Here is a 26540-nt window from a genome sequence, read left to right as displayed (position 1 = left end):
GTATAAGTTTTTATTTTTGTGTGTAAAAATGTAACGTCAAAAAACACAAACTAAATTTGTATTAAATTCGTAATGTAAATTTGCAATTTGGTATTAAGATGAAGAATTTTGTTTTTTAATAAAATAAAACTGCAAGTGAGGATTTTGTTTATTTACCTAACTAAATGAAGCTCCGCCCCTCAGGTCAACATCGATGTAATCAGATGGCACTAAAGCCATATTTTTATATTAGATACGGCTTTGGCCTGATCAACAAAACAGCAGATATGTCAGTTTTCATCGACAAACACCCCAAAATCTGCTAATAGGTAAATTTGCGGGTTCATTGTACTTTCATTCTTTGTGCAATATCCTACGGCATTATCTGAAAAAAATGCTGGAATATAAGTACACGACACAATGACACTTTTATTCAAGGTTTGTGTGTTGCAAAAAAAGGTCAAGACAAGTGTTGTGAAGAAAGTACCCTTTTATTAGTGTGAGGCCGTCCTGTCGCGTGTGAGGGCCAAAAAAAAAGGGTTTCAAAACAGTCAGTGCTCCGAAACAAACCATGTTGCCGCTAGTGGGTGGGGCTTACAATTGAGAGTGGGTGTGGCGTCGCACCCGAGAAGAGAGGGGTTCCACAAAAACGATTAAAAAACAAAACACATCACTTGACTTCGCTCACGTCCACACTACAGCAGTATCTTTCTCATAAGAGGGAAAGGGAGAGGCTCTAAATTTGTGTGAGTACGCCAACAGAAATGGTTTAGGGTGTCAAACAACATCAATGACAATTTTTTTATTTGTAAATGTAAAGGGGCTTTTCATGAGGAGTGGGCCCTCCACTCCGCTTATGCGTTTGTTGTCACCATGGCGATAAGATAGAGTTCACCTTCACCGGGGCGCCACTCCATCCGTCTGTCCGTCCTCACTTGGCGTTGGCGGCGCCGCTGAGCACCTTGCGGACGGCCTGAATGATGGCGTCGCGGTCGATGCCGAAGATCTGGAGCAGCTCGTGGGGCTTGCCGCTGCGGGGCACCTGAGACACGGCCAGTCGGTGCACGCTGAAACCGCTTTCATTCACCACCGCCGAGCACACAGCCTCGCCGAGACCACCTGATGAGGAACACACAGAAGACGGACGGACTCGTACAAGGTTTCTGCAAGTATCAGCAAATCTCGTGCAATGCTTCTTAGTGATGTTTTGACTGCAACTTCAAACAATTTTAATGTCCGTGTCCTACTCAATATACACACGCGCACACATGTATGCGCATATATATTTTGGGACGCCAGTTGGTTAAAATTCAAATCCTAATCAAAATAAATGACATGATTTCCCTAGTTAACTTGCAATTAATCGCAAATAAATCGCACATTTGTTCCAAATTCATTTTTAGAACAAATTCATTTTTATTCATATTTATTACTTTTTAATTTTATTTTCATAGTTATTATTATATTTGTATTCGTTTTATTTATTTATTTAATTTATAGAATAGACAGAGGAAAAATATTTTATTGCATCATTTTTAGTTATAATTATTTTCATTAAATAATTCATTCATTGTAAATAAAATAGTAAACAATTTAAAATAAGTTGTAGATTAAATTTATTGTATTAAATATCTTCACATCGATTACACAACACAATACAGAACAAGAATGAATTTTTATTTTATTATGAAAAGAAATTATTTTCCATATTTTATATGCACATTTAACATTTTTTAACCACATCTACGAAAGGCCAAGCCCATCTGCCCATCATTCTAAAAATCCCTTGAGCATTAAAGATCGTGCAACCCTGTGATATGGTGAAGGCCACGATTTGAGGAAACACAGAGTGCGAAAGGACGAGTGGCCAGAAGATAAAGAAGCTACAACGTGTCAGAAAATGGTAATACTGTTCCCAAACATACTTGTGTTATAACATGATGTCTTGGAAGACAGTAAATATTATTTGGTCACGTTTAATGCCTTCATGCAAACAAACACTGCACACAACTGAACAATAATTTTAGCGCCAAGGCTAGCACGAACACAAGAAAGGCGTCCAGTCTGGTCCTCCTTTTATCATATAATAGAAAGCTCAAGTCTGCACAGTCACAAGTAGACAAAGACATTTTGGACACGGAGCTGGTACTGTATGTAGGTCAGCGAGGGCCCACAGGCCAAAACGGAAATTAAGAAGCTCTGACAGGCTGTGCCGGCTCCCATCCCCCACAACAACATACTGTATCATGCCCCCACCCCCCTTCTCATCTGCTTCCATACTCACAAGATTCACAGAAATTCCTCTACATCTTGGCGCTCTGTCTGTAGCTCTCTTTTTGTCTTCAAATGATTTATTTTTCGATTCATTTATTCTGCTTTAAGCCATTTTAGTTACGAGTTGATGTACAATCATCCCCGGGCTTTCTGCTTAAGCACCACGTTCTTTCTTTCTGTGATACGGTGGCTTCTAACCTTAGGTAAGGGCAAGGCAATATGACATTTGGTTGTTTGGTTGTTTAATTTCAGATTTGATAGGTGGGCAGAAACTCAACTGCAAGTATGCAAACATTGAAACGTCAGTTTTCCAAAATATGTCCCCCATCCCCTAAATTGTAGCGACAACGAATGCATGATTGTTCAAGGACAAAAGAAGCCCAATAAATATTCGCATTAAATTGAGAATATGTAATTTAAATGATTGTGTTATTATTAGCCCAACAACAGGACTCATTAGACGGCAGGTGTTCCACTCCAGTTCAATAGGGGGCGATATGTTGGATTGAATTTGGATGACATTTACAGAAAAACTATGCATTTGACATGGCATAAAACTGTCATCACAAGATTTTGTCAAATTTCGTAAGACGTTAGCTCATTAACAACCTCATTCTGGGTGGGGCTTATTTTTCTCTGCCTCCTGTGAGTTTTCCACAGCACCTTGTCTAAAAAAAAAATGGAGCGCCATCATGGATGACGTCATAAGCTTTAACGACCTATGGAACAAAATGTACTCTTCACCTTCGTAGTAGTGGTCTTCCACAGTGATGATGCGCCCCCTGGTGGCCCTGGCATTGTCAATGATGGTCTTGGTGTCCAAAGGTTTAATGGTGAACGGGTCAATCACGCGGATGTTAATTCTCTCTGCGGTGGAGAAAGGAGAGGATTCTTGACCGGCTGCTTTCACACACCCAAAACACAGAAGAAGGTTTTCCGTACCTTTTTTCAAGTGTTCGGCAGCCGAGAGCGCCTCGTGGAGGGTGACCCCCGCGCCAATGATGGTCACATGGTCATCATTGGTTTTGTACACAACCTGAGAAGGAAGGGAAGATGAAGACGTTAAGGATGATAAAACCGAAAAATCTCAATCGGTTGCCTTTAAGTCTATTTATGTTGTGTCGTCATACACACGGGCTAAAAAGAAGTAACCAGTCTATTTAGAGCAAGTCGGGAAAAAAAGGAATATAAAGATATCCGGCATGTATTTCAAATGTAGCGAGTAAAATAAATACTCAGTTAAATACAGAACACAAATGTGTTGAAGCAACGTGCTCACGGAATTTTAGTGTTAAATTGTGCGCAAACGTAAGCGGGAAGATTGAAGGCAATTAAAAGAACGTGACAGACATGTTTTTGCATCTTTTTAAGATGATAATAAAACAAAGACGTCAAACCTTAGCCTGTCCAACATGGAAGTCCTCATTGCAGTTGTAGATGATGTTGTTCTCGGGGCGGCTTGTTCGGATGAAACACAAACCCTGGGAAACAAATAACAACTCACATTTATACTGCGTCTTTGAGACAGAGATGAAAGCGGTTATTCATCCATTCATTTTCGGCAGGACTTGTCCTCATTAGGGCTGCAATTGAGTTGGAGGCTGTACTGAGAACACTGCGCAGGAGACAGGTTAAGTGGACAGGCACACAGTGTTTGAGAGAGGAGACAACGGCTTGATTTTTGAAGCCTCATTTTATATATATTTTTTCTATTATTCAAATTTGGCCGGGTGGTTAAAAACACTGGTCTTGAAGCGGGTCATATTTACAAGGAGTCTTCCTTTTTGTTTTACAGGACCTTTAAAATTTATGCTATCATTTGAAAATGTTTCAATACTTTGTTAATTGTTTTAAGGTAAATAACCCATTAAAATATGAGTCCAATAACCTATTTTACATATTGGGCTACTTTTAATACATTTTCTTTCAACAATTTAAATAATTGATGATAATTAATAAATCCAGTAAATCACGCTAAAGTGTCGCCGTGTTTGCTGCGAAGTTAAAAAATCCTTCGCTCTCCAGTCCTTCCCGAACGCATGATATACTCCGTCGTGGAGTCTTGGAAAATCGGTTTTGGCCATCATCAACGACATTTTTTTTTCTCAACAAATGCACTTGTAACTGCATTCTTGGTACCTTCGTGTTAGCGGCAAGCTCCACAGCCTTCTCGGTGGAGACACCATCACTCGGGTAGAAGACGGTGGCCCCTGGAATGGCTCGGAACATAGCCAGATCCTCCAGGCCCATTTGAGAGGGACCGTCCTCTCCTACACACACACACGCCCACACACACATAGGAACCGATGTGAAGCGTGAAACTCGCATTTAGTACGTGCAGCATGCGAGAGCAGACGAGCATGCATTCAGGTCGTGACCATGCGGTATACCTGAGGAGGTGGAGGAGAAGGTGAAAGGGAAGGAGGTGGGGAAAGAATCAGATTTTCTCCGTGACTCGTGGGGGGGACACGGGGAGGGAGGTTGCTGATTCCAGAAAAGAGGAAGAAGAGGAGGAGGAGAAGGTGACAAGATGGGAGGATCAAGTTCAGGATTCTGGGGAAGCATTTACTAGTGAGTTCTTTAACGTTGGAAAAAAAAAAAAAAAACAGGTCATAAACCCCCTCAAAAGAGAATCGAGTTTGTGATTGGCTGACCGATGGAGACGCCGCAGTGGGAGCCGCACAGGTTGATGTTGCTCTCGGAGATGGCAGCCATGCGCAGCTGGTCGTAGGCCCGGGAGAAGAAGGTGGCGAAGGTGCTGGCAAAGACCACGTTGCGGTCCCGCACGGCGCAACCCATCGCCACGCTCACCTGGAAGAGGGAAGTCAAATAAAAGTGGCAAGCAGTTAAGACGTCTTAGCTTTTTGCCTCTCTGGGTCAGTAATTGCTCACTTCAATGTGTGAAAAATCTCATTTTTGTCATTGCTTTTCCTGCAGGAGTCACATCCAGAGAGGTTGAAAGCAGTCCTCCGCATTTTACATTTGTGGATAATGCGCACAATTGTGCTCACGGGAACATCAAGCTGCTTGCAGATTTAATTGTCGCCTTGTACAATTTTCCCATTTTTGAATCTCCTCTCACGACTCTTCTTTTTCTTTTAAATATGCCAACTGACTGATTGCAACTTTGAGGACACCTGTGATATTTATTAGAGAATAATGCCCCAATGGTCAAATTATTTGAACATTTTTCGACGAGTACCATCGTCCTTGGCCAGACCTGTTTCATGATTTTTTTTTTTTTTAAATAAATGTGTTGACATACTAGCATGTTTGTGACTATACTAAAACCCGAAGCATGCACGCCTGAGAAAGCCCATCGTACCATGTTCTGCTCAGCGATGTAGCACTCCACGTAACGGTTGGGATGCTCGTTCTTAAAGAGCTCGGAGAAGGTCGAGTTTTTAGTATCTCCGTCAAGCACCACAACACGCTCGTTGTAGCGGCCCAGCTTGGCCAGAGCCATGCCGTACGCCTTCCGGGTGGCGATCTGGTCACAGACAGACAACATTTCATGACGCGGGTGCAAAGGGCAAATCACAGTCAGGCTGGTGTGTGTGATAAGTGAAATATCGTGTCAACAAAATGGCGTCTTCATGCTCAGTGTTAAAATTCAAGGCATTTTTCATTTTTTTGTTGGTTTGCCCACAAAATCTTAGCGACTGCAACCACATCCCAAGGAACATAAAATGCATTTCAGCAAGTGTGGTTGGTCCCAATAATAGTCCACCTTGCATACCTTCTCTCCAGGTTTGTAACTGGGCGCATTGGCCATGCGGATGTTGCGCAAGCTGACGGCTGTGGAGTCCTCGCAGGGCGGCGAAGGATACAGGCGCTTGTTGCTGCTGACCATGCGGCTCTGCAGCTCCCTGATGACGCTCTCGGCCATGTCTTTGGGGAGAGGCTTCCCGTGCCAGCCCATCTTATCCTCGGCCGCTGAAAGACACACACATCGCCATTGGGCTCATTTGCAGCGGTGTTCATCGCCACTGCGTCATACTGAGAGCTACTTCTAATATTTTGACCAATGTGTGTCATTGAAGAAAATGATCACAATATTAAGATATAATGGCTGAATATTCTTATATTGCTCCGTGTCATTCGATTTCGCAGATGTGCCGAAAGCTACGAGCGGTTTTGCCCACATGTATGCTGCCGGCTCATGCATAAAATCCATCTGACACAACAAGCTGCATTCAAGGTCAAAGGTTAGAATCATGTGGACCACAGCCTTAGAATGTTATAACAACTGCTCGTGCTCATGTTCTGGAGCCCCCCCAACCACACCATAATGCACATTCCCCTCCTTAAAAATAACAAAACCTTCGTACAGGACAATAGGCCGTTGGAGTGTGTATTCTACACATTCTTGGGGATTAAAAAGAGGGGATGGGTTTACGACAGGGTCATGATGGTCTCATTTTAAATTTGACAACACGCTGAATGAAAAGGTTATTATTATTATTATTTTTTTAATTAATTCATTTCACACAGTTGTCAAATGCTACCTTGTATGCCCTTGCCCTTAATGGTCTTGGCGATGACGGCAAGCGGCTGGTGGCGGGGCTGACTGAGGACCTTGCACAACTCCTCCACACTGTGTCCGTCCACAATGATGGCATGCCACCTGCACAAAGACGCTCCGACTATCAACACTGATTTGGATTTATTCCATTCCAATGGAATATTTCTAAACAAGCCGTAGGAGAAACTGATTATGACCAACTCACCCGAAGGCCTCACAGCGTCGTTGGTACTTCTCGACGTGGTGCTGGAGAGGCGCCGGGTCACTCTGGCCCAGCCGGTTGATGTCCAAGATGGCCACGAGATTGTCGAGCTGGTAGTAGGAGGCGAAGGCCATGGCCTCCCACACCGAACCTTCGGACAGCTCGCCGTCACCCAGCAGGCAGAACACGCGGTAGCTGTGCGCATATCAACCACGAAGAACGTGGGGATATTATGGATCATCTTTTTTCATTCATTGGTCATTCCCTTCCGAAGGATTTGCAATGATGTTTCAATCAAGTTTCCAACTAACCATTGCGTCTGCAGTGTTTCTTTATTTTCTTGCTTTTTTTTCATTTTTTTTTTTTTACCATGTGTCATTTGAAATTTGCAGCATTTTCTCATATACAAAACGTGTAAGTTTCACAAAATGTAGTTTAATTATTCAATTTGAATTAGACTAATCAGCAGTGGATTTTAATCAGAGATGGCTTTTTGTGTCCCTTTTGACACTGATTACATAAAAAAAAAAATCATAGCAGATTTTTTAGATCTCTTCATTTTTGTTTTTAAATTCAACATACCAAAACTTGCGCAACACGGATTTTACCATGCGTTGTAATTTAGGGCTATCGCGTAAAAAAATCCACCTGTTGCTGAACCTAAGCCTTAGTTCAGAAATATTACTAAATATATTATCATATTACATATAGCTTTTGCGGTTACTATATTCTTTTTATTTTCATGAAAACTTAAAATAAAAATGTTGACCACATTTTTGTCATTATTTTGTCATGTGTTTTGATTGCATGATTAGACTAAAAATAATAGCATGGCTATGCTTTTTTTTTTTTTTTTACTTTTCAAGGAGGATGAAGGTGTGGATCTTAAATAATTTGCAACGATAGATGAGAAGTCTTTCGTATAAAAACGGTGCTTAACCATTTAAATTCAATCCATTCTAGATTTGACGTCATCGAAACAGAGCGAATTTCTAAAATCTCTTTTCAAGACAGCATTCGAGTGGCAGAGGTTTGAAGCAGCTGGGGAGTCTTTACCAGCAGCTTTCGTAATTTGGGCTGAGGCCCTGATGTGACGCTTAAACGCACAAAGGCACACGTGCCCAGCGCCCCACCCACTACGTCCTCGTCCTCACTCCCGCACAGTAACGACGGCTGACAGCTTTCCGGTCAAATAGACACGTTCTTATTAAAGCTGCAAGATAGGCACAGACACTTTGCATTCCAACCTCACACGCAAAGAAACAACAAAGCGCATAGAAGCTAAAGGAAGAAAGCGATAAGCCGATAGGAATTTCACGAAGGTGAACGCGACGGGATGGAGAGGAGTTAGCTGAGTATAGTTAAAGCAACAAGAAGGAAGAACAGCTCCGGGGCTTTCCCGACAGCCGTGACCGTTTAGAATAAAGTGGTTCACCCTCGGAATTAAGTCAGTATTATACTATCATGTATGATTTTTTTTTTTTAAACACAGAATATCAATGCTGTCGATCAATTCTTGCCATAATGGCGCCTTTAAATAAAGTAAAATACATGAAAAAAATGCTTTTGGTAACAATTTGATATTCTTATGTAACGTCACAAAAAGAGCCACACACCTTCCCTACAATGGACAATCATACAAATCATCAAACCAGTCAGTACACATCCATTGCGTGTCTCTGCTTCACTCAATAATCTCATATTTCTACACTCATTATGTTGGATTATTGCGGCATCATCACCCTCAACTCGGCTGCATTTGACACATTCATTCATGCATACATTTTTTTTTTTTGTACTTCTGGAGCAACCACACCCTCGTTTCGGTTGATTTTAAGACTCATTTCCTGCACTGATAGTGAACATTCCAAAATATCACAATACAGACAATCAGGAAATATTTTTTAAACTCATCATTATTACTGTATTCTACGATCATGATTTATCAGAACAATATAAAACAAATGTCGATGATTGTTTGAGCCAAATCACGTTTTTATTGTCTCGAATAAATGCATGCGCCGTCAAAGTGGAAATGACCAAATGCAATTTCTTGACCCATAAAAAGCTACAGACCACTAAAGTAGGTGATGCGGGGTCTCCATGGCAACGACATGCAGTCATGCCCACATGGTTAGAGGGCATGATGAAACCTTTGTATTCATACAACAAAAAAAAAATGTCTGTAGTTTCTTCGTTACAAGTCAATGTCGCGCCCAAATGATTTGAAACTGTCACTTTTAGGCAATAGAAATGTCCAAAAATTGAGTGGTTGAGGCCTCAGATGGGCTTTGCCACCTTCGTGTTGCATTAAATTTGAGTGATGAGCTGCACTGAGCATCAGAGAAAAACCTCTGCAGCCTTCTGCACGCATGTACTGTATGCATTTTGCAGTGGAGCAAAGAGTAAGGCAGAAGACACACCAAAAGGGAGGGTGTGCACATTTCCATTTTGGGGAGGTGTTGTGGGGGAGCAAAGCAGATGGGGAGATGGGGCGTGGAGGGAGTGCACTTGCATGTGTGCTTATTAGAGCGGAAATAAGTGAGTGCTCACAGCATGGGGAGAAAGAGAGAGTACACTATGGCATTCCCCACACTGAGCTTACAACAAAAAAAGAAAAAAAACAGCACACTATATTTTCTTATCAACCAACTACCCTCCAACGTGACAGTTCCACCGATTATATTGTAATGCCATTCATTTTATTTTATTCCAAAGATTTTTTGACCTATTCTGGGGATAATATAACAAAAATGAATTCGATTAAAAAGGTAATCTTGAATGCTAAATGTGACAGCGTTAATGTGCATGGCGGGCTTTACAAATGTCAACCCAGAGCGCACCTGTCAGTGTGCGTTGGTTCCAACGCTCCAGGCTAAAATGTCACGTCAACACAATGGGCTGCTGTCTTTCAAAATCTTTTACACTGAATGGATGGAAGTATGGGGAACCATCAATTAATGAATTCAATTATGGGTGTCACCAGTTGGCCCTGAATTTTAATTCATTCATATCAGCAGGAAATTTGGAAACACCTTAAGTTGTACATTTTCTTATAATGATTTTTTTTCCTGTGAATAACACATCAAGTTATTTCACTTACCACCAGTCAATAAAAAAAAAAAACATGAAGACGCATTCCTTGTGAATTAATTTCTACCTAGCGTTCAGCAATATTCTCCATCGCTAATGAAAATTTATGAAATATCTCAAATTAAATAGGAAGAGCATTTTTATTAATGAAAAAATAAAAACAAAAATGCCTTTAAAAGAATGAAAACTAACTGAAACTACATATTTCATTTACTGCAAAAAAAACTAACGATAATTATAGCAAAAATGTTCTTTGTTTTAGCCTCTGCCAATTAATATCATGCATGAGCTTAAAAGTATTTATTTTGGTATCGTTGTATGTCCATACACGAGAAGTTTTAAATCTTATATTAAATTCTTATAATCATATATTAAAAATAAATGAAAACATTAAAAAAATTCAACCATAAAAAAAATACTACTACTACTAATAATAATAAAAAAACTAAAACTAATTAAAGCACACTAAAACTAAGTATTTTTGAATAAATAAAATCAATCAAAACCAAAAAAATCCCAAACTATTAAAAACTCTGGTAGGAGGTCTACAGAATTTTCATCCAAACACATTATTTCAACCAATATAATGTTACAATACAATAAACAGGCAAAAACAAAAACTGCTCTTTCTCAGAATCTTGTCACCGGTGACCAAATGAGCGTGCTTTTCATATATCTTACCTGGCCTTGTCAAAGTACTTCCCAGTGTAGGCCATTCCACACGCAGCTCCCAGACCTTGGCCCAAAGAACCTGTGGCCACGTCCACAAACTGCTGCCTCTGTTGGCACAACAGATGATCGGATCAAAACACAGGCATGGTTGTTTGAGTTCTCACACACACATACCAAATGTAGAAAGATTTATTTTTATTTTTGGCTCATCCATGCTAAATACCTTTCAGTGTGGAGTGTGTATGTTCTCCACTTATGTCCAAAGTACTGGCTTACATGCAAAAACTTTGTATGTGAGACAATTGAATAGACTAAATTTCCCATAGGTGTCAATATGAGTATGAATTGTAACCCAGCCCAAAAGCAAATGGGTCATGCTCCATCTTAGCCATCACATTGACGTGCAAGAAAATGGAGAGGAAGAAGAACTTTCTGCAGGATCCTCACCGGGACAGGGTGACCCTCGAGGATGGAGTCGACCTTGCGCAGGTTGAGCAGCTCATTCTCCTTCAGGTAACCCGTCTCAGCCCACACAGCGTAAAGCACAGGGGCAGCATGACCCTGGAAATTTGTAGGAAATAAAATCTATTTAATCTTTGTTATGTAAGGACTCATAATTGCTCAGTAAAATTACGCTAGAATAAAAATGTATAGAATTTCAAAAATATTTCAATGGATGCTCCTCAAAGAAAATTGGGTAAAATAGAAGTGGATTTTTTAAAACATTTTTTTCTGCATAATCAAAAGCAACACAAACACTTTGCTGGTCCTCCAAACTGTTTATTTATGCAGTGCATATTCTACTGGTAAAAAAAAAAGCTCCCACCACACCAGTTTTCTTATATAAATTCATTCTTGTAAGCAAATGAACGACAGATGAACTAAACATTTGAGAAATTGCATTTGAAGTTTGTTTGACATTGTTGAGATCAGTGGAGTGACCTTGACCACAGTTAAAAACTAACCTGTTTGAAAAGGGAGCGATACTGAAATCATAACTAAATGAGATGCCATGTGAGATATCAAGCACTGTTCCAAATACACCAAATTGAATCATGTTGCAAATTATATGTACGGTGGAGTACCTGTATATGTCATTTACTGGCCTGATACAACTAATTTGGACAAAATGGACATACAGCAGCAGTACTACCTTGGAAAGGATAAAGCGGTCATTGTTGGGGTTGCGTGGGTCTTCAGGTCGGTACTTCATGGTATGAAAGAAGACCACAGACATGATCTCTGCAACACTGCAACATGACGTGGGGTGACTGAAACAGATGAACAAGACATAAGAAATGTTATGATTCAGTATATTGTTTAAGCAAACCACAGCCAACGCATGTCAATGCAGGAAAGTAAAACAGACAAAGAAATTTCTCATCAGTGGTACAGAGTGACAGTTTCTATGCATTTACTGGGTTAATTCATGCTAGAGCACACGCCGTCAGAGTTACGAGAGGTTTCCCTCTCACGCACACAATGGGTATTGTCGTTTTTTTTTTTTTTTGTGCATGCACACTCTTTGGATATTATATCTTGCAGGTTATTGCTCTGTCCATTTCCACTCGACATGCCAGAAATACCTCACTGCAGCCTTCCTCCATCAAGGCTTAATCTCTCCTGAAAGGGAAAATGTGATTAAATGTGGGGACCTAAAAAAAACATTCAGTGAGTTGAAGGATGAAATGAATATATCATATTGGGTGAACAATTATGTCATCAGAACAACACCTACACCATATTAAAAATAATAATAAAGGGAGAAATACTTAATAACGTATATGGTGTACACATGAAAACTAATAAATGTCACTCCTGTTTGAAAGCCAACATTTATTTAATCTGTCACGTTCGAGTATCCGGTGATTTATTACGACAAATAAAACTGAGTTAAAAAATATTTTATTTTGAAAGTCTACGTGGATGTAGTTGTTCGATGGAATTCCGAGAGTTTAACGTGGCAGCGACTGAAGCGTGCTCGCCAAACTGGCCACGCGTGCGAGCTTCATTCGGCCTTGACAGCGCAACACGTCCGGTCGAGTGCATTGGACCACCGACTGCACCAAAGCGGACTTCGCTCCTCCTTTTTCTCCTCCTCCTCCTTATATAACCCAGCACGGAAGCGGCTCCGACCACTCTTGACAGGACCTAATCACATTCTTCTTCATTGTAAAGCTTATTTGTTTAATCAACGAACGAGAGCGGAAATTATGACGCGTAAAATTGATTTTTTTTGTTTTTTTTGTGGTGGGGTAGTTGGACCATAATTGTATGACGCAGTGAAACAAAATAAAAAGCATTCACGTCTTAGCTTGCAACATTAGAGTTAAAAATCAAATAAGGTGCATCGGTGATAGTAATAAACACAGCCACGGTAAATGAATTACTATTACCCACGTTAATTTCACTTTCAGGAAACATGACATTTCTTCGCCATGAAAAAAGTAAGTACAGTATTCTACGGAAGGCGACAAGAATAATGATCGAGAACTCACATTAGTAGAATTACCAAACCATAATCTTTCGGGACTGAAATATTGCCAAAAGATAGTCCCATACAGTCAGATGCAGTCGAAAAAACGAGCAACCATTTTGGACATTTCTGCTTCTAATCCAGAAATCAAGTATTCTACGGATCAAAAATTTAATAAAAAAATGCATGACAACCCAGGTGAATTTTTAAACCACGGTTAACATGGATCATTGGCGCGTATAACATGTAATTAATTATTTCCACAATATTACAATAGAATAAGTATAGTGAATGGTATGTAACCATCGACTATTTTCTGCACCTGTCTTGAGACAATCTTACAGTATCATTTTTATTCTTTTCTTTTTTTTTTATTACACGTGTTTTCACTCATGTGTTGCCAAACTGTAATTAATAACCGCGTATGGCTCTTTTATTTAATTTTGCACTTTCGATCACCGCTCCGCGTTTGCTAGAGAACGGTGCTTTTGTATAGGACCGTGACATGCCAAGGTGGGATCCATTCAGCTCTTACCCGCTGCCCGCCGCAGTGGTCGCCTTGATGGAGTTGATCCGGAGCCGGTTGGCGAGGTTCCTGAGCGCCTGCACAGTTTGCTGGTCTGGTTTGTGGTAGTCTTCCATGTTGTACCCGTGTAGACAGATTAAGACGAGTTAACACCCCCAAAATGGTCCCGCGTGCGCAATTGTCGACTGCAGGGGTTAAAAAGGCGGATGTAGGTCTGCTGCAGAGTGACAGAAGTGAAACGGGTGAGGGAGGGACGGTCGAAAATTGAGGCAGGAGGGGGCGTGTTAGCAGGCAAATCCCATGAATATGGCTAATCTAGCGCTAAAAGCAGCCTGCGCCTGCACTCATACTCCGAAGAGTCACGCACGAGCACAGCCAATAGTAGGAGGTTTTTGGTTTGAGGCCAAACCACGCCCCCACAATCCACTGTGTTGGAGGGCAGAGATTACAGCCAAACCCTCTTTATTCGCGTGAGGTTGGGACCTGGCCGTTCCGCGATTAGCCAAAATCCCCGACTCATATTGAAATTAATCGGTGGTAATGCATTTTTTTTTGTTGTAATTTTGTAACCTTGACATTCTTATAACACACCAATAAGCATTCAAAATGTGTTTTCAAAGTACAACCTAATATATATATTTTACATTGTTAGTCTGCAGGTGTCCACCGTAAGTATTTAGTAGTAAGGAGAACGTAAGACAACAACCAAAAATAAATAAAACATGAAACAAGGCCCATCATAAAGCAAAGTTCTGTCTCCGTTCAAGTTGTATGTGCAATAGTTATAATAATTAACTGAAAATGCGTGATCAATTATATATTTTAAAAGAATATTTGAACTAAAAGTCCCGATAAAGATATGACCTAAGAAAACAGAGTGTAAATATTGTTACTTTTTGTTGGCTTGACTTGGTGGAAATGTTTTTTGTCTTTTCTCTTCGTAACTTAATTTCACTCGAAGGTGCTGAAATTTGTGTTGATATTTCGATGATTTTATTTGTCAAAAAATGGTTATGTGAAAACGGGCGTAGGCTTGATAGGCTTCGGCTTCAGCCTATGCCTTTTTGATTGGCTTTATTTGTAAAAAATCTGTATCGAATGTTTTTCTTTGACTGAGGCTGATTTAATGAATCAAATAAATCAAATTAATAAATTAATTTAATCGATATACATTCAAACAGTTCACATTTACAGCAGTGGCGTGCAAACCGGGGACGGGTCAACAAACATTTTGTAAGGGGAAGCATAATCACGCGTTCAACCCTTGCATCCGCTGCGCTATGCACGGTATTGCTTTCCAGGTACACTTGTCTTTTGGAGGAAAAGAAAACAATGATTGCCTAGTATGATTGACCATATAGACGAGAGAATGGTAACCTATTATTATCTAAAGTTTCGCTGGAACCAAAATCGGAATTTATGTTTAAAGGATGTCAGTCAGGCGGAAGCTAAACAAAGCCAATCGTTTGTATTAGCGTTTTATAAAATACAAGCTCATTCCCGTCAAGAAAAAAATGAAAGAAGGAAAAAAGGTGAAAAAACGCATTGCTTGGGCGGAAACACTTGGGTGTGCAATTTAAACTATTTGAAACATACTTGTCGCTCTATCGCAGGAATAGCAGGTGACCGCGCGTGCCTGGCGACATCTGGTGGTTGAACACCGGTACTGCACCACCAAAGCAACTTAAACTGGAGTTCAATTTCGGCAGATGTTGAGCAAATGGACTCACCTAGGCCATTAAAAACGAAAGCAGGCTAAAATATATGATGGATGAATTGAATTATATCGAAGTGTATTCTGTGATATTCAGAAAAACTTTCACCAGTTTGAATTTTTCATTACAGTTCAAAATTGTAAAACGTGAGTTCACCGAATCTGAAAAAAAAGTCCGCATTTCAGCACTTTATGGTACAGTACAGGATGCTCTTTCCTCCACAAGTACAAGGTGACGGTCTAATAACACTCCGTACATTGTTCATATTTGCTGCTTAAATACATAGAAAAGTGCTGTACTCGGTCCACATACGAGGTTTATTTTAACAAGTCCACAACTCTGGTAGTAACATAGACCCCTCACCACCTTTTGATAAATTGATTTAAAAAAAAAAAAAGATAACCAATAACCATTAACCAACTTAAACTTGGACACTTAGGGGAAAAAACAACTTTAGAGTGTCGCCCAAATTCTCAACTCATCACACATGAGACTATAAAAATAACCTTAAAATATTACAAGGATAAAAACAAAATCCTTTTTTTCCCTAACGTGAGCTAATATTGGTTTGAGCTGAGGCTGTCAAAACGGAACCATAGCAATGGTTGTCAATTTCCCCACCCCCCACACAGGACATTTCCTCATACATATGCAAATACTCAAAATAGCCCCATGAGTCACAAACAATATATTTTGAAGTAAATAATTTTTTGCATTAATACACAAGTATGTACATTGTTTGTACACGTGTACATTTGTCACAAAATCAGTCAATTACCGTCAATGGTAATCTAGGTTTGTTTAGTGATGTCTACTTACATTTCCAATTGTTACGCATATAGGCATTTAGTTTGATGTACGATTACTAACTGCTTAATTTGGTTTTCTTATCCACCCAGTTCTTTCCGGGTTTGCATTTTTTAAAAATTATTTTTTGTAACAAAGAACGGGGCATCATGTGCAACTTGGGTATAAAACATATTTTGACATTATGTTCAATTACAATAGCAGGTGTTGACACTCTGGACTGCAATAACCTTTTACTTAAAAAGGGCAAAGGGGTTTGTTGCTCGGCTATTTGACAACTGGCACTGTTTTAGCTTATGTCGCATTATCAAAATAATTTGGGATGATTGGCATAAACCTCTCATTACTGGTTCAAACATCATAGAAAACGGAATATTTCCCGAAACTCCACCTTGCTCGACCCCAAGTCAAAGTCAACATTTGGATCTTTTTCTGCGTGCTTTACTGATTTACCTTGCCGAAGCCATTTTCTTAAAATGAACAGTAAATGTAAAGGCAAGATCGAAAAGACCCAAAGGGAAAAAAGAAGGAGAGGGGAGGGGGGGGATTCAACGCGCATTCTGTAAAGTCGGTTTAAAAACTAGATTCCCCCGTATAGTTTGGCCAGTGCTTTTTCATACAATCACCAAAGAACTAAATATGATTGGTGGAGAGGGGAGAGAAATAGCACCCATAAGAACCCTACTCATTTCAAGAGATTTACAAAGACGCTGTGGCAACACAGGCAACACAAGGAAAACAATATTTAGTATCTCCCAACTGGGCAACTCATTGAAAAATATGTTTTCAAAGCCCGGAGATTAAAAACTAGCATGAATTAGTCAGTGGGGTGGAAAGATGTTCCATTCTCTAGCCCTGACGACAAAATTCACCAGGAGTGGCCTATCATGCGGAGAGAAAGTCATCACTGTTGACGTTGTGTCTGACGTTTCCACGGCACACGCTCCCATCTCGCACCTGCTTGAAGCTTGGAATGGATGTCGAGAGTTGGATAATTAATTATATCTTCATGTTGCTGAAGTCCTTGGACAGACTCCGCAGGTACGCGTCATGAATGGCTCCAAGGAAGGCTGGGTCGTTCTGGATGGCCAAAACATGAGTCATGTTACTATACTGGGATGCACAGAGGCCAAGCCTTCTCATCACCTCTCAAAAACATTCTGCTTACTTTGTCTGAACAACAAGATTTTCATTACATTTTCTCTTACTTTGAATCGTTTTGATCGACAAAATATTGACAGCTTATTTTGTATTTATTTCAGTTAAGATTTATTTAATGTGATGTTGTGGTACCTCACTTCTTAATATATAACGACGTAGTGATATTTTAACGAATGACACATTGTAAGAAATAGCTTGTAAGGTTGATTTGTCGCATTTTCTACCTAAGTGGAACAGATGGTAACTGCCCATTACAAAATACGGCTAAACCGGACGACTTGGCATCTCTGAATATGATGAAAAATTGGAGAAAACCCGCTAGGATACACTGTAGTCGTGTAGTTCTACACTTCAAGTCAACGTGGCTCTACCCAGACTAGAAATATTTCAAAATTTGTCATTATACCTTAATAAGGTGTATGAGAGTCTTCTGGAACTGAGCTTTGCTGCAGGAGGGTTGTGGGGCCTCCATAGACCCCGCAGATGTGGTTGGGAGTTCTGAGGCGGGTGGAGGGACAACTGCTGCAGCCGCCTTACTGAGCGACTGCTGGAAGGCGCTGGGGGAGAGAAGCACAGAGGAATCCGACCCGGAAATGGCAAGACCGGGGCCCACAGGGACGGTCTGTAAGCAGGAGAGACAAACAAGTGCAATTTGAATAACACAAAGGAAGTAACACATCTCGAAAGACAGATTGACAACTCACTGATAGCGGTTTGATCAGGTTTGGGGCTTTAGTGAGAACATCGATCTCTTGCGATAGCTGGAGGACTGGTTCCCTTATACGTTCTTGGAAGTTGTGAGGAGGTACCAGGGTGCTCGGCAGGAAATTGGGCGCTAGGATGGGTTTGTTGGGTTCCGCATTCAGCGACTGGACTGATGGTTTCAGCGAACCTAGTAGCTCCTGCTCCAAATAGGCATGCGGAGCCGCTGACGCAGCTGCAGACCCAGTGGGAACAGTTTGAGTTTGGGAACCTGCTGATGGCACCATGAGAGGTAAGACTGGGCCAAGAGATCGGGGCTCGGATCCCGGGCCCACGGGCTGGAAAACAGTGCTTGGGTGCACCGTATAAGATGCTGCGAGCAGGCTGTGTCCTTGGTGAACCTGGTTTGACCCGGGATCCTGTGTAGCGAGGTGGGGAGGACAGTGAGGGTTTTGGTGGACCGGAGGAGGATAGGTTTGGTTGTGGGGGTAGGTTACAGACGCCTTGTTGGAAGTGGAGGCAGGATTTGGGGTCGGCATCGCAGGCAGTGATGGGTCCTTTGGGATGGATGAGCTGAAAAGCTCCTCGACTGTGATCTGCTTCACCATTGCATGAGTCTTCTGATGGGCAAAGAGGACAACATGTGAACAGTCAGGGTAAATTAAAATCACATCTATAATAGATGATCTTATTAATGCATTTATATTTCTGTCTTGTATTGCATACCTTATCAGGCGGCTGAGAACTGCGTACGCGATCTAAAGCTCCCGTGACATTCAGCTCCGTTGTTACCTCAGCATCCCCGTACTGAGCCTGCATGACAAGCACATTGCAATTATAATTTTTGAACACGCTTTAAACAGAGGGGGTGAATGTGTGTTTTGTGTTAAATGTGACATTTTGTTTGTGATCCAGGACTCCAATGAATATATATCGTTCCCACACTTCCAAACCCAAGCATCAATATTACTGAGCCAACTAACCTTCTGGTATTCCTCCTTGGCTTTGCTAAGCAACTCCAAGATGCCCCTGGGCCGTGCTTCCGCCACACCATTGGGCCGCCTGGGCTCTGCCTTCTCCGGTGATTGTCTCTGGGCATGTTCAGCTTCTAGTTTGGCAATTCTGGGAGGAGTATGTGACACGGAGTAAGAACGTGTGGACAATGACTCGCAACCTAATTACACTTTCGGCCTATTTAAGAATGCCATAATCCTACGATCAGTTTACCTTTTCCCTGATATAGTGGCAAGAGGCTATTATGCACTCAACGGCCAAGAGTTGTTGTGACTTTCCACCTCGCCTCAGTAAGTCACACCAGTTGCCTATCACTGGGGTGGCCTTAAATTATACAAATGCATTTTATGATAATATTGAACGACAGCGAACCACTTTATCGTTTTAACTGAGAAGCTTTCCTATTCGCTGCGTTTGTGGAGCATCTGGCGGCATATCGGTGAGCTGAAGAGCTACATTTAGTCAAAAGTAGTCATTTGTTGTCACCTTGTGACATCATAAAGCAATTACAGTACACCTCTTTAGCGGGGTTGTCGATTACTCAGACATTTCTGTTATACAGGTGGAGATCTTTATAGTAATTGACGCCCACCCAAAAAGGTTTGCTTAACATTTAACAATTGATGACCAAGATAAGCACCCATTTTATGAACCAAACAGCAGCTCGCACTTGCACTGTTTCTTTTACTTGTACTGCCCGACACACTGGGCTCTGGCACTCGCAATAACCAAACGGTCCATTTGAACAAAGCTCCGAGTTTCCGAATGATCGGAGTGAAGAAATTTACGCTGAGATAATATTTCCGAACGCATCCATGATTGAGGAAACGGGCATTTTGGGAGCAAGTCTGAGCTCTAATGGTCTTGGTCTCAGTTTTTGTCAAATAAATTAACCCCAAAATGTGATTTATAAACCACATTGACATATGTTTTTTTTTTCTTCTTCATGATACATTTGTTGACTGGTGTAACTTAATAGTCCGTAAAATAAGGTACTGGTAATATTTGCAAAGCAAGTACTCATATGACCAAAAAAAATAAAAATAATTTGACTAGATACACACTTACTTCACCATGAGCTGTGAAATGCGCTGGCAATCGACCTTGTCATAGAACCAAATACTGTAAATACCCACTGTAAGAAAAAGAAAAGAGCACATATGGTTGCTTTTAACTTGATTTCATATTTGCATGATTGTTCAAAACATGAAATGCTAGGTGACCTGCCTTCAGCAAATCTCATAGCCACATGTCCAAATCACAACATTTCTTGTTGTCAAATTGTGTTTTAAAGTCATAACGTGTTATAAATAATGAGGTTACATAGTTACTTTAAACATGGTGACAGACCTTAAAATTATTTCTATAGGCATAATTTCACTGGATTGTGTACGAAATTAGCACAGTGCAATGGCGCCTCTAAATTTTTATCAAATGTTAATTGCACAAAATCTTTAAGCATATTTCACTCTAGTGTGTGTGTGCGCATCTGCTACGGGACATGCATGCTGATGTTCGCAAGTCCCTGAAGAACCTGATGTTACCTAGCAACCAAGGTGTTTGCGTCTTTGACAGCCTCTCGCCTGTATCCGAGGGGACTATCGGGCCATGTAAACAGGAGTATGTGTGTTTTGTGTGCATTTACACTCTCATTAAACGGCGTCCTGGAGCTTTGAGGACACGCCAGCTTCGGACAGGGTGCACAAAAATGGACAGGATGCTAACGGTGACTAATCTTGGACTTTTTGATCTTCAACCATCAAGCTTCTAACTTGCAGAATAAGTACCAAAACGACTTGGCTGCTGTGAAACCACCAGAGGAATACAGCCTTTTGATTGACTTTACAAAACATACAATCGGGATTCAAATGGAACCAAAAACGCTGCGACTGCAGTGACGCGGGAACAGAAGCTGGCTGAGAGTGAAACTTCATGGAGGAGTGACATCATGTCTTCCATACCAGGCAGGTTGAAGAGTAAACAAAGCCCAAAAGGGGAACACTCGCCATTGACTTTGACCCTGGCTATGCTCTTCTTCCTGATAAGCAAACAGATGGGGAAACGCTCAAATTCTTTGTTTGTCGCCTTGATGAAACTCATCTTCAGACTTGTGATCGACTGCCTTGGTGGGAGCACAGTCAGCTACTTTCTAAAATTTTGAGAGCTTAATATCACTGGCATGAAATCTAAACAAAAAATATACACTACGTTTAAATGTGCACTAAAAAGCAATCACAATCAACCCAAGGAGCTCCTTGTATGGAACTGGAGTTTGAATGAGGACCAATTGGGACCAAACCATGCCGAACTTCAACCACCTATTGGACCCGTGTGATGTTTTGAGCAGTGACGTCTCCTCAGAAGTTCACCTGCTAAATATAATTCCAGCCAGCAGAGAGACTTCAAGCATAAAGAAGACATGTTTCTAAGAACACTGGGGAAGTGTTTATTTGGCCTTTTCAGAGGTACTGACACGATTGTTTTTATTGTGCAGAAACTCATTAAAATATACAGCAATGTACAAGTTACCATTGCCTACACTGTACAAGCACTTATCTTGGAAATGTAATGATTAATCGAAAATCAATTTAAAGTGCTTAAAATATTCATCGATGTAGAAAATAAAATAGAACAAATCCCTCACAGAATTATTTACTTAACAGTGACTTTTGTACATACCTGCGCACACACGGATTTTTAAATAAATGCAGGAAGCTCTTTGAGGGCTGATGGTCATTTTCAAGCGAAGATATTCTAAATGAAATAAATTATTTAAAATGTCACTCACCATAGATGCATTTCCTCCCAGCCATGGCCGTTATTCCCACAAGCATTAATGACTATTATGACAGTATGGACATCGTCTTTGCTATCCATCCGTCCATTTTCTGAAGCACATAACCTCACCAGGGTCGTAAGCGTGCAATAAAGTTTTCATTTGTTCTGGTTGGCGAAATACTGTACACAAGCTGGCGACAAGAAGTTCACTTTGTGCTGCGCTTAGCCTCATGTACAGTTGCATTGAAGCACGGAGAATTTGAGCAGGTAGCCAAGTTCAAGTGAGTAAGAAAATGCAACAGTCCCGCACATAGCGATTTCTCGCTAGTCCTTGTCCCAAATCAGGGGCAGAAGCTCGACGGCAGCTTGCTTAGCTGCGTCGTCCTGCTTTTGTTTACACATGACCTCTGCCGCTTAAAGAGTCTACCAGACCGCCAGTCATCTCCTTCGGGATATTGAAAGTGCTCATCAACTCAAAAGATTAACTCCATGCGATTTTAATATCCAGCAGCGAAGGTGTTAATACGGTTGAAAAAGGAAAATGCACGGCCATTCGTCCTCAAGCTCCTTCATCCAACTCCTTCAATAGCCAGCCGCCTGAAGCCATCACCCCGGAGGCGGGCCCCTCGACCGTCGTGCAAGTGACGACCGAGTCAAGCCTGCGCTTTCGGATCTCATTCAAGTGAATGACAGCAGTGCACGCGCGAATTTAATTATTTTTATTGTATTTTTTTACCGTAATCTTCACCGGCGACATCTTCTCAGGAGCAGATTCTCAGATGAACTGCTTGTCTAGAAGTGCTAATATCGGAGATTTTGGATAATAAAATCGGATACTGTTTTTGTTGGCTGATATCGGACCGCAATGCGATACAAATATCGGATCGGGACGTCCCTAGTATTCAGCAGAAGGAGTCCATGCCAAGTTAGCAATTTGAATCACTACCCCATCAATGACAATAGCTTTTTTTTTTTATATATATACACAACCAAATTGGAGGTTCATCAAGAGCCTCCTTGTATTTGACCTTAGATGTTTGCCTGCATCACGAGGTCAAAAACATTACACTCATTATAAAAGACATCTGGCACAAATACAAATATCCTTGAATCCAAATCAAATTATGCCTTACACCAATGTATCTGTAATAAACAACTAGCTGTATATTCAATGTATTGGATGAAAAAAATATCAAGGGTCACATTTGCGCTACTTATAGGAGACGTATTGGACAGTACAATACAATACAATACGACTCACTGTTGCCATTCTTGTAGAGAAGGAAAGGCTCCTTCAGCTGGAACTCCAAGTCTTTGTTGATAGGCTCGACCAGGTTCTCTGTGCTCAGTCGGTTCATGATGGTGAAGCCATGGTAAGGGGAAGCGGACCTTGGTCGGACAATATTTACAGACATTGGATTCTAGTTGCATTGGTTTATCTTATTTGTTTGCACACAGAGTGGATTACACAGATGCTTCAATATGCAATACAATATATTGACAGCTATACAAGCTATAGAGATTTATTCAAATGATTACACATTTACCTTGTATAAACAAACAGGGTGCCTTCAATTTTTGTCTTCTCCTGTAAGAAGTCAGTGGTTGTGTTAATTGTTCAGTTAAATAAAAATAAATAATTTAAGCACATAAAACATCTGTACTATGCTTTGATAAACTATCCAGAGGATCAAGAAATTCTTGACGTGATTTACAGAACATGCTTTTTTTTTTTTACTTTCCACGGGAACACCGAGACGGACCTTGGAGGCTCTAAAAGTGATAGTTCTTGCAAACAGTCTGGAACCCACCATTGTGTTCTCGACAAAACCTCAAAACATGGTCCATAACAGTAGCTAAACTAGCATACTTAAAATAACATAATATTATATTAATATAACGTGATATTGTGTCATTTAATATGTTTGCAATGTGTTTGTGTCAGGTATATATCGTGTAGTTAAATTGTAAGGAACTTAACACAGCTCGCAGTGTTGTTTTTATCCAGAGTTAGCTTCGACATGCCAAGTTAGTTTTCGAATGTGACGCCTTCTTTTCTCGCACTCCCTTTCGTTTTTATTTTACAAACTCACCCATTCGTTGGTATTGGAGTTGAAGTTGTAGAGGGCCACTTGGCCGGTAACGTCAATCAAAGTGTTGATATAAGGATCTTGTCTCTGGAGAGCCGCTAAGCTCATCATATGTCCTGCATTTGCCGTGTCCATCTTGAATGCGATTGTTGCTCCCGCACGGACACGTTTGAAGACGACACTTTTAACTTCCGCTCTAACCGGAAGTAGACGCGTTTCAAACAAAATGCATCATACACTAGTGACTTGTCTAGAACATATTCTGTTACTGTATTTAGAATATTTGCTTAGGTAAATTTGGATGTCTAAATGTCACATAACTGCACAGAAATGCATTGCAAAATGTGTCTTTTTAAAAAATAGATATTTATTTTATCTTATTAATTGGGTATACATACTACTACTGTCACCTGGGAATCGTCCTACATAAAGTGAATAGCATTTTTACATAATGTATTGTGTTGTACTTACTCTGTAACATGAGTTGTAGTGGCAGGTTTTACACACAATTTGGGTGCTTTCATTTAAGGAAGAAATCACAGTTAATTACTTTTAATGAAATGACGGGAAATGCACTGAAATTGTTAACTACACAGAACATTTGCTGCACAGTCTGCCTTGTCTCAGTTGAGCTACAGCTGTGTCTGCTTCATTTTTTCTGTTGAGTGGACACTGGAGCAGGGATTATAATGAAAGGATTACGCGCAACCGGTTATCCCTCATACAGGCACAGGTAATCCAATCACTGGTAACCTTCCAGCACGGCTCGGACAACTCATTTTCTTTGGAACAGCGGCACAGTGAAGGCACAACGAGGCACTATGAGGCCTCAGTGGAAAGGCAGGTGACAGAATGCCAATTATTATAAGAGGAAGACCCCTGAGGGGTAAGTGCTTTGTTTTGATGTTAATTGAGAGAATAACTCCTTAAATTATACCACTCTTAAACTGTTTATTTCATCAGGTCTTTGAAGTAATAAGAAATGTATTACAGATTATACATTGAACAAAACCATTTTAATCAATGCTTAATTGAAAACAATTGAGAGCAAAAAGGAACTGTCTTAAAGCCACGTGAGGGGGCGTCTTTAAACGGTTTTCTCTTGCAGATAAAACCAAATGGGTCAGTGGTTATATTTATTGTACCAGATCATTGAGAATTTGTGTATTTAGTGAACAGTCTCCGAATATTATACGCATTATTTTAAAACAGCAACAGGTGCATTAAAATGTAGGCGTGTTTTTCTTTTTTTGCATGTCTAAATATGCAGCGTAGCAATTTGCTCCAAGTCGGCGTTGGTATGGCCAACAGCTGGCTGACTGGCTAAGGATGGTTCGGGTTCGGTCCAGTGTTGGCAGAAGTGGGCTGAGGTTGCGTTGCCCTCCTCCCGATTCATGTGCGCACAGACACCCGGATGTGGCCAACATGTTTGTCGCTCCGCGCAGCGTCGCTCGGAAAATGTTGGAAATATAACTCAGGTTAGCCTCGGATATACTCTCCAACGATGAGTTGGATCTGACTTGGAGGATTTCCATGTGGATTCGAGGATGCAAGAAGAAGATGAACTGTCAGAAGGTAATAACATAGAACAAGGTGGGGGAAAAAACGGAGGAGAGTTGGCGCGCTCTTGTGCGTGCGTGCCGGTGTGCGCGTGCATGTGCGCGCGCATGTGTCGGTGTTTTTTCACCATACTGGAGAAAATGAACGGGCTATCGCCAATTTATTTTAATGAAGGCATTTTTCACATTTTGAAATTACTTTTTTGTGTCGTCTTTTTCCGTACTACACCCGGCATTATGTTCCTCCAAAAGGAACTGACTTAATTCTATAACACCTTGCAAACACAAAACCCACCCAGCTCTCAAAACCCACCATAGAAAAGTGATTAACAATTGTTATCCAGTGATTTTCACTATTACACATGAAATAAATTTATATTTATACACCCCTATGAGCTGTGGTATTTACAAGAGATAAAGTAATGACAGAATGCTTTTAAACCCAGTAATACACGTTGTCTCTTGTATTATGATCATTATTATTTTTAAATTTCTCTCAATTTTGAAAAAAAAACCCCAAAACGTGACTGATATGATCTACATCATAGGACTGTAGAACAAAACCACCTTGTGTTAATTAACTGTGCAGGTAGTGTGGATTCAGGCTCCCACTCAGTGAGAGTCTGAATGTGAGCAACCGGTGACCTGTCCAAGGTGTCGTCAGTTGGGATAGGCGCTAGTTGCCAGTGAACCTGAAACGGATATGTGGTATAGAAAATAGATGGATGGATTTTAGTGAATGTCAGAGCTTCTTTTTGCTCCAGCTGCATCCTCGTTGTCTTTTGAATAGCCTCTGCATATATTTTTTAGACTCATTATGAAGACTCGTTTTTCGGATGACATGGCGTCACAGCATTAGCAGCTGTGTGCCAACGAGATGAGTCAAGGGCACTGTCTTTTTAACTCTCAGTTTGAATTGATTTTAATGACTCGCTCATTCATTCATGCAGACCATCCTCTTTGCTAC

At 40.8% G+C, this 26540-nt stretch overlaps 3 protein-coding genes across 5 annotated transcripts in view; 1 reads left to right on the top strand and 2 right to left on the bottom strand.

Annotated features, from left to right (window-relative positions):
• Positions 1-451: 451 nt before the first annotated feature.
• On the bottom strand, positions 452-14103 carry LOC148340004 (transketolase-like). Its single transcript, XM_088290862.1, has 14 exons — positions 13757-14103; positions 11899-12016; positions 11193-11306; positions 10755-10852; positions 6984-7175; positions 6762-6880; positions 5993-6189; positions 5579-5743; positions 4908-5064; positions 4393-4523; positions 3651-3734; positions 3196-3289; positions 2998-3120; positions 452-1098 (listed from the first exon to the last, which is right to left on the bottom strand). Exons 1-14 carry the CDS (start codon positions 13861-13863, stop codon positions 911-913), a joined length of 1887 nt encoding a protein of 628 aa, XP_088146988.1. The 5' UTR covers positions 13864-14103; the 3' UTR covers positions 452-910.
• Positions 14104-15510: 1407 nt separating this feature from the next.
• Positions 15511-24178, bottom strand: dcp1a (decapping mRNA 1A). The gene is made up of 9 exons (XM_088292056.1): positions 24018-24178; positions 23472-23512; positions 23186-23313; positions 20215-20281; positions 19116-19254; positions 18859-18945; positions 18135-18752; positions 17837-18052; positions 15511-17349 (listed from the first exon to the last, which is right to left on the bottom strand). Exons 1-9 carry the CDS (start codon positions 24147-24149, stop codon positions 17269-17271), a joined length of 1509 nt encoding a protein of 502 aa, XP_088148182.1. The 5' UTR covers positions 24150-24178; the 3' UTR covers positions 15511-17268.
• A 581-nt stretch (positions 24179-24759) lies between these two features.
• The window catches only part of cacna1db (calcium voltage-gated channel subunit alpha1 Db), a 48667-nt gene continuing 46886 nt past the window's right edge, over positions 24760-26540 (top strand). For all 3 annotated transcript variants that reach the window (XM_088290705.1, XM_088290700.1, XM_088290704.1), the window contains exon 1: positions 24760-24900. In XM_088290705.1, coding sequence (XP_088146831.1) covers positions 24867-24900 — 34 coding nt within the window. In that variant the 5' untranslated portion in view covers positions 24760-24866. The remainder of the gene's footprint in view (positions 24901-26540) is intronic.

This window comes from Idiotropiscis lumnitzeri, chromosome 3, assembly GCF_059441095.1.
Source record: "Idiotropiscis lumnitzeri isolate Australia: NSW breed Sydney's pygmy pipehorse chromosome 3, RoL_Ilum_1.0, whole genome shotgun sequence".
In the NCBI taxonomy this organism is placed as follows: Eukaryota; Metazoa; Chordata; class Actinopteri; order Syngnathiformes; family Syngnathidae; genus Idiotropiscis; species Idiotropiscis lumnitzeri.
The sequence above is the reverse complement of the archived record's forward strand: the minus strand, read 5'-3'. Positions and strand labels throughout refer to the sequence as shown.

What these genes read in the sequence shown, in the direction of transcription:
- LOC148340004 (XM_088290862.1), bottom strand. Translation starts at nt 13,863, where the DNA reads ATGGAAGACTACCACAAACCAGACCAGCAAACTGTGCAGGCGCTCAGG. An exon ending in ACCGCTTTATCCTTTCCAAG is followed by an intron (nt 11,307 to 11,898) that starts GTAGTACTGCTG and finishes ACAAATTTCCAG; the next exon opens with GGTCATGCTGCCCCTGTGCT. An exon ending in AAGTACTTTGACAAGGCCAG is followed by an intron (nt 7,176 to 10,754) that starts GTAAGATATATG and finishes ATATGCGCACAG; the next exon opens with CTACCGCGTGTTCTGCCTGC.
- dcp1a (XM_088292056.1), bottom strand. Translation starts at nt 24,149, where the DNA reads ATGGACACGGCAAATGCAGGACATATGATGAGCTTAGCGGCTCTCCAG. An exon ending in ACCTGATCAAACCGCTATCA is followed by an intron (nt 18,053 to 18,134) that starts GTGAGTTGTCAA and finishes TCCTGCTTACAG; the next exon opens with ACCGTCCCTGTGGGCCCCGG. An exon ending in CTCTCATACACCTTATTAAG is followed by an intron (nt 17,350 to 17,836) that starts GTATAATGACAA and finishes TTGGCCATCCAG; the next exon opens with AACGACCCAGCCTTCCTTGG.